Source organism: Dipteris shenzhenensis, chromosome 10 (assembly GCF_047967505.1).
Source record: "Dipteris shenzhenensis isolate YYH24624 ecotype China chromosome 10, Dip_SZ_1.0, whole genome shotgun sequence".
Classification (NCBI taxonomy): Eukaryota; Viridiplantae; Streptophyta; class Polypodiopsida; order Gleicheniales; family Dipteridaceae; genus Dipteris; species Dipteris shenzhenensis.
In genome coordinates this window covers 40751159-40759460 of record NC_141605.1, presented here as the reverse complement: position 1 = coordinate 40759460, position 8302 = coordinate 40751159, and the positions used below count along the sequence as shown (strand labels likewise).

At 44.8% G+C, this 8302-nt stretch overlaps 1 protein-coding gene across 2 annotated transcripts; it reads right to left on the bottom strand.

Annotated features, from left to right (window-relative positions):
- Nucleotides 1–344: 344 nt before the first annotated feature.
- On the bottom strand, nt 345–4170 carry LOC147897828 (pentatricopeptide repeat-containing protein At5g27110-like). Of its 2 annotated transcripts, XM_087380971.1 has the most exons (4): nt 3859–4170; nt 3713–3759; nt 3367–3532; nt 345–3271 (listed from the first exon to the last, which is right to left on the bottom strand). In XM_087380971.1, the coding sequence occupies exon 4, from the start codon at nt 3145–3147 to the stop codon at nt 538–540; it is 2610 nt and encodes an 869-aa protein (XP_087237097.1). In that variant the 5' UTR covers nt 3148–3271; nt 3367–3532; nt 3713–3759; nt 3859–4170; the 3' UTR covers nt 345–537. The 2 variants fall into 2 exon arrangements, with proteins under 2 accessions (XP_087237097.1, XP_087237096.1); XM_087380970.1 differs by having other exon boundaries at nt 345–3532.
- Between the last annotated feature and the right edge of the window lie 4132 nt (nt 4171–8302).

Sequence of the window (8302 nt, the reverse complement as noted above, 5' to 3'; positions counted from 1 at the left end):
CAGTACATTGGCATGGTTACGTCTAGCTCCTCAAGCCTTCTAAAGGCCCACATCTATGACCCACGTCTGAGGGTTGAACACCTCAGCCTGCAAATTCATTATCAGCAACAGCTTAACAAGTTGGCATGCAAGTAGATTGTATGGAGGTGTACCAACATGCTAGTTTGGGTCTGAGGAAGCCACGTGGGCAGGTCTAAAGATTACCACATAGGCAGACCAGAGAGGGCAGGCAGTCTGCCATGTAAGCAGCAAGCAGATCTGCTGCAGCAGCTCCTGCAGAGGACAGCAGACCAGTACAGGATCTGTATGGCTGAAAGGCAGACAGTATGGGGCTATTCATGGACCTGTACCTGTCAGCAGCAGCAAAGTTAGGTTGCTGGAGCAGGTACAAAGCTGCAGGATGTGCAGCAGATGGACGGAGCAGAAGGCAGGACCATTGGCCATCTCTATCTATAATTGTGGGAGCGAGATTTGATTTTAGCACTGTGTGTTTCCTGAGCTACGTGTCTGTACATTCTTCCGCTGTGGGAGTGTTGGCTACAGCAAGCACCCTCCATCTCTGTTTTCTAACAGAGTAGAATTCTGAAATTGTGCTACATGAAGACCTTGAATGGCTCCTTGTGCTTTTGTTTTTTGTGATATTCTAATGATGGAATCCAATTTGCGAAGGGCAGAGGTTTGCATTAGCAAATCCTCAGACTGATCGCATAAAGCTTCTTCATTGGACAGAGGATCCATCACTACATCCATCTGTGGAAAATATCCTTCCTGTTTTATCACCCTTCCTAGAGCATTTATCTTTACAAATATATTCTCACTTAGAGGATGTGATTGGTCCCCTGCAACAAATTCTTGAGCCCTGTTGTTGACCTCAATCCAAGCCTTTCCAGGCTTCTTCCATGCACTCACAAAATTCCTCAGGTTTTGTGTGTTGTTGACATGATCCCACAATTGAGAATCAGCAAAAATGCTTGACATGAGTACATATCCAGCAGCGAAATTTGGATCCAGCTGGACAACTTCATCAAAGCACTGTGTCCCTAGCTTCATATGGCTGTATGTTCTGCACGCGGTCAGCAAAGCCATCCACCCAGTGATGTCAGAGGGAACCGGCATACTTTGCAGCAACTGTTCTGCCTCAGCTAAGCGTCCTGCACGACCCAGAAGGTCAATCATGCAGGTAAAATGCTCAATCCTTGGGGAGATACCATGGTCTTCTTCCATAGATTTGAAGTAATGATGGCCTTCCTCCACTTCGCCTGCATGGCTACATGCCATAAGAACACTCATATAAACTGTACCAGTTGGCTTCAAACCTGTGCTCTGCATGTCCATGAGAAATTGCCCAGCCAGCCTGCAGTTACCGTGATAGGCATATGCTGCAATCATTGCAGCCCAAGTTACGTCATTGGGATTCGGTAATCCCTCAAACACTTTGCAAGCTTCCTCCAGATTCCCACATTTGCCATACATGTCAAGAAGTGTGTTCCCAATACTCACATCTGCTGCTAGTCCACTTCTGGTGGCCTGATCATGTATCAGTTTACCCTGATCCACTGCTCCTATATTGCTGCATGCTTTTAAGCTGCACAGGAAGATGACTCGGTTAGGCTTGACACCTTCTTCTTGCATCTTGTTAAAAAGTTCAAGTGCATCAGATCCATGTCCATGTTGAGCATATCCTGAAATCATTGCGCCCCAAGAAACCACATCTCGATACAACAATTGATCAAACAATTTACGTGCTTCCCCCAGCCTTCCACATTTGGAATACAAGTCGACAAGGGTATTCCCGATCACTATGTCAGATTCAAACCGATTTCTGATAATTTCTTCATGGATCAAGTTGCCTTGCCTTATAGATCCTATGCTACTACATGCTTTCAACGTGCACAAGAAGGTGACTTTGCTTGGCTTCATGCCCTCTTGCTGCATTTGCCCAAAAAGTTCAAGTGCATTCAGGCCTTGCCCAGCATCGGCATAGCCGCCTATAACTGCAGCCCATGAGACCACATCTTTATTTGCCAGTTTATCAAACACTTTAAGTGTATCCTCCAAGCTCCCACATTTGGCATACATGTCAACAATGGCATTGCCGACAACAAGATCTAGATCAAGTCCACTTCTAACGATTTGCTCATGCATCCGAATGCCATGTTTTACGTCTCCTACTCCACCACATGCTTTCAAGATGCATGAAAATGTGAATTTATCTGGACTGATGCCCACCTTTTCCATTTTGTCAAAAAGATCAAGAGCGGGAAGATTAAGCCCATGCTGTGTATACCCTGTAATCATTGCACCCCAGGACACTGCAGTCCGATTAGACAATTTGTCAAACACTGTGCGAGCCTCTTCTATGCTCTCACACTTAGCATACATGTCAACAAGAGTGTTTCCAACAGCTATGTCTATTTCAAGTCCACTACGTACAATCCTATCATGTATCAGCCGGCCTTGCCTGATGGCTCCTATGCTACCACATGCTTTCAGTATGCACAGAAAAGTAACATTGTTTGGCTTTATACCCTCCTGTTGCATTTCCTCAAGAAGCTTGAGAGCAAAATGCCCTTGCCCATGCTGGGCATAACCAGAAATAATTGCAACCCATGAAACCACATCTTTGTACTGTAATTTACCAAACACTTGATGGGCCTCCTCAAAGCTCGCACATTTGGCATAGACGTCAACAAGACTGTTCCCAATAGCCTTATCAAACTCAAGTCCATTTCTGATAATCTGGTCATGTATTAGCCTGCCTTTTGTGATAGCTCCAATCTGCCCACACGATTTCAAGATGCAGAGGAATGTAACTTTGTCAGGTTTTACACCATCCTGTTGCATTCTCTCAAAAAGCTCAAGAGCAGCAAGGCCACATCCATGTTGGGCATACCCTGTGATCATTGCGCCCCATGACACCACGTTCCGATTTGGCAATTTATCTAGCACAACACGTGCCTCCTCCAAGCTTCCGCATTTGGCATACATGTCAACAAGCGTACTCCCTACAACCACATCTGATTCAAGCCTACACTCGATGATCTGATGATGTACCAATTTACCCTGTCCTAAAGCTCCTAAACTGCCACATACTTTTAAGATACAAGGAAATATAAATTTGTTTGCACTCACGCCCTGGCGTTGCATTTTATCATACAAATAGAGAGCTTCTTGGCTTTCTCCGAGCTCAAAATTTGCTGAAATAATGGCATGCCAAGTATAAACACTGGGTTTTGGAACCTTGGAGAATACCTGGTTTGCTTCACGCAAGCTGCCACAAATGGCAAATAGACGGATAAGATGATCCGCTAGTACCGACACTGAATCGAAGTGGCCACTGACCATAATGGAATGGACACGCCTTACAGCTTCCAGATCTTTCTTCTTAGAGCATCCCTTCAAAAGAGAGTAAACTATCTCCCGTGACACAGGTAGCCCTCGCTTGCGCAAAAGGTCCACAGCCTGGAGAGCTTCATCCAGCTGTTCCATTTCACACATCTTGCTCAATCGTTTAGTAAGCCTGGAAGCGTCTCTGGGATTGTAAGCATGAGCAGCACAACGTCAAGGCCATGATGAGAAGCAACAACGAAAAACCACACATTGATGCAAATGTTTGCCCTTGGAGCCTCTTTAGTATAGCTGATCCTGCCTACTTGATCCACCATGAAAGGAATGGTGGCTCATATTACAGGAAAAAGAGATTATGGGTTACCTTGCATTGAGACATGAGGCCTCCTTGGGTACATTGTCCAGGTATTTCTGACAGGACCACCGGAAGAATGCACCCAGCAAAGCTATTAGATTAAAGCGGATAACAGCAAACGAGCATAACTGCTGACTGAAGTGAAACGGCGATACCTGCGTGTATGGATTGTGCGAGTGTTTTGCGAAGGAGTTTCGCATGTGGGTCTTCGAGGCTAAGGCTAAGGTGAAGGCCGCTGAGCGGCCATAGCCGAGCCTCATGCAGAGCCTGGATGAAATCGTGGGAAAGGGTGGACATCACGCTTATGCTGTTGCTCTGCAACGCCAAGGATGCCAGTCGACTGCCCGTCTCCTTAGATTTCTTCCAAACCGTATGAACAAGTCTACCACGAAGAAAACTTTACATGTGGAGACCATCAAATAGCCCTCCATCATTCCATACAAGGTACCATTGAGAACCCGAGTGGAACAAGGGAGCACATATCATCTGCTTGACCGCGCGGCCTTTTCTTACTTTTATGGAGTATATGATAATTGATGTGGGCGGGGGCGGCCGGTGCGCAAGAGACCGAGACCAAGATCGAGCATGTGCGTGCGCGTTCGAGAGAGAGAGAGAGAGAGAGAGAGAGCACGCATGCTAGCATAGAAAGTTAATGGAGTGGATGAGTGTCCAAAATTGATTGGGAGAACGGGTTCAGTGTCCACATTTTGCAAAATGTCAGTAGATCAGCTGCCTCAAAGGTAGATCTAACAAATAATAGTGTGTAGGTATGAGTGCACAATCACTACGAGCAACACTTCATGCTTGGCAAGCAATGAGTTACGACAATTGCTTGGTTTGGCATATTACTACAAAGGAATAGTTTGAGTTCCAAAGATGCCTTGCAACTTCGGTGGAGCTACGAAACAAATGTGGAAAGTAAGAAATGAGTTTTTAACATATAATTTCCAAACACCAAGAAAAAAAAAGGGTAAAAAAGTGCAAGAAGAAATGCAACAACAAATGAACTCTATAAATTATGTATGATGAGAAGTGAAGAATCATACTCTATCTTATGATGATTTTTATTGCTTCATGAAGGAGACTCGTTTCACATGCTCTTACAATGAAGAAATCAAAGTTCTTAAGCCACATTTTAAAAACATAAAATAAGGATCATGGCATCTTTTAAACTCCCCATTATATTTTGTGAACTATAAATGGTGGATTTTAATGAAATTTTTGGAACGAATAAGCTTTTATATATGATTATCTTGATTTTTTTATTACTTATTGTTTTCTATTTTAATTTCTATTTTTGGTATATCAAGGTTTATTGGATTGATGTTTCTATGGATCAAGGTAAATCTTTTGAGTAGTTAAAGTGTCAATGGCAAAAAGTGGAATAAAAAACACATATTTCAATCTCACTCAATATACTTACTTTGCCTTTGTGCTATGCATAGTTGAATCCTTGGGAGAAGCCCCCTCTTTCATTTTTCGTGGTTCTTATGAATCTCTTAAGCTTCTCACTATTCCCATAAATTGTTTCATGGGGGGGTCTTCCCAATTTCATTTTCAACTTCTTTCTCTCATCAATTCATGTTTTAAATAAAGGATAACAAGTTTTTTTAGTAACTTGTTTGCTCTTATTTATAGGTAGGTATGGATGCTGGTTTGTAGTTCATGTTTCTTTACATAAGGTCGGGTAAGTATTTGGTGTACTCTTCACAAGGAGCCATCAAATTCCATGGTCTTCAACTATCGGGTGTCCATTTATGCTATTGTTATCTAAAGGTAGTGCTCCTCCCTCCCCTCGCTGCCAACTCAAGGGGCCAACCACCAGTGGCCTACGTTGTTGCCAAAGAAGCATCCAGAGGGAATCAATTCGGGCAGCTAGCTTAGGTAGGAGAATGCAAACATCTCTCTCTCTCTCTCTCTCTCTCTCTCTCTCTCCCCCCCTCTCTCTCTCTCTCTCTCTCTCTCTCTCTCTCTCTCTCTCTCGGATGAGTCAGAATTGGCTCCTTGGGATTGTTCCTACGACGTAAAAAGCTATCTATCTATCTATCTCTCTCTCAATTTCCCACTCTGTTTTTGCTCTCGCTTTCCTCTTGCCCCTCTCCCTTCCCTCTCAATTTCCCTCACATTTATACCCCTAACAAAATTATCCTGATCAATCAGGATGGAGATCCCAATAACCAAAGGACTGGGGCATGTCATGTCTAAGGTGGTTTACACATTAGCACTTTGCATTGAGGTTTGTCACTTTGCAGAGCATGAGGGATTTAGAGTTCTTAAATAGGTAGGCTTCTAAGTAGACCATGGTATGGTGCTAGGAGGTCTGATTGAGGAGGTCATGGCATGAAAGCAAAGAATCTATTGTTGGCAAAGCTTTTGATACAATGCAACATGTAACAATTTAAGTGACTACATGATCTAGGGTAAAATTCGGACATTATCTTAGAAGTTTGGACGATCTACAAGCAGGTATCAGGTAGAGTTAGGACAATAAATGGGTAGATACAGGAGATGATGAGCATGATTAGGGATACTTAAACCCGAGAGGAACATGGGTGAATACAACAGTTCAAAACCAAAGCCAATGCTGAGGACCAAAGAGAGAAAGAGTGGAAGAAGACCAAAAGAATTGAGACCACCTCCCAATGAGAATAGGGTGAATTCTAGTAAGGAAAACTAGGAAATTGATCCCCACCAAACTCACAAGGGCAAGAAAGAAGTCCAAGTCTAAGCCTATTGCACAAGGATGGATCTGTTCAAAATCCTGCCATGAAGTCTATGGATGAATCTAGCAACAATGAGAGGACCAAAGATAAAGGTCAATTAGTTACATGGGATGAGAGGGTGAGAATGCTCATTCCCATTTCTGAATCTTTCTATGAATGGTGGCAATATTGCAATGCAATATGGAGAAAGAGCACTTTACGTTTTTTGCACCACATTCATAGATAAATCCATTGAGTGGTTTAACCAATACTCGGGGGTTCACCTCACATGCGTTCATTCAAAAGGAGGGTTTTTTAATTACAATTTAGGAAAAGATTTGATACGATTACAAGAAAAAGCACAAAGAAATCATGCAAATTTTATATATAGTAATATTCCCCAAAGATGCATCCATAGATGAATGGCATAGGATTGCACTCAATAGATGTACACCCTAAACTTGTTGACCATCTATATAGAAAAGGAGCGGGGGGGGGGGGGGGGGGACATGATCCTATGTTGATGCATCTTTCCACATGAGAGCAATTGTCGGGGTTAGCACACATCAACGAGTGGTGAGAGGTCACTTCCACACCGATATCTCAAGTGGGAAGGATGAAATTCTAAGATCAAATGTCAGTGAAATCCCACCTCGCCTCCCTCGCCTCCTCTATGTACGCGCGTCTCAGCTCCCATAGCCGTGCATCTGTGAATACTTGTGCCTCAAATCCAGCGTGAGTAATCGTCTCTACATGTGAAAGACGCTGTCGCCCTAGCTGCTGCTCCACCCACTGCTGCAATGATGTCTGCAGCTCTGCCTCTCGCTCAATCCGGCGTGCCTTCTCCGCTCGTGCCTCGTCACCTGGCATGAAATCACCATACGAAAAGCATCGTGGAACGCATGCTGCAACCACCGATGTATCAGCACCCTCCTGCATCAGCAATGCTCTCTGTGCCTCCTCCCTGTAGTGCTCTATCAAGACTACGCGGGCGAATGGATCAACAGCCTGACGATGACCAGGATATAGATCATCCATGCCTAGTCCTTTGTATGTCGCCACATCAATGTCAGCAAAGCATACAAGGCACACTGATCGTGCCACCATGTGGTGGGTCATGCAATGGAGATGTGCGATGTGGCCGCACCCTAGTCCAAACCACCCTACGGTGTCAAACTCCTCGTGGCAAAGGACACAAGTGGCAGTAGGAAGCCTGGCTATGACTGCTGCGTCTATGGGTGTCCTAGTCGGCACATCTACAGGAGGAGCAGGGTATAGGGCCACGCTGGGGTCGATCCTATGGCGAGATGGATCACGACTAATATGCCTCAACTGCAAAATATAGTGCTCTGCGCGATGGTATGCTATGCGTGTCCGAATCCTCAGCTCCTCCAAATCTGTCTGCAACAGTCGTACGCGAGACTCCATCTCCTGACGCAATAGATGTGCCTGCAATGCAAACATGTCGCGTACATGGTGAGAATTAACCAAAAAACTTCAGTTCAAAACACGCTACAAAAAAATAAACTAGCATAATCAAAATAACTAACCTCGTCCCTAGACTCGGCCAACAATGCCTCCAACTCTACAATCCGTGTGTCTCGAGCCTCCAACTCGTGCTGAGGCGCCGTAGATGTGGGAGGTGGTGTAGATGTGGGAGGCTCCATCGATGATTGACGTGGGGGAGGTGGAATCGCAATAGATCTCGATAGGGCAGAGACCATGTGCTGCAAGGATGATGCCACTGAATGAACATCCCCCCTAATCTGTCCTCCCACCGCTCGCAATGCCGGTGCAGGGATGGTGTGCAACTCTGGTGCCTCGCGTCAACGTCGAACACCTGCAATCTGACGCTCTTGACGCCCCATCCTACCATGTCCCGCCGCTCCTGATCCTG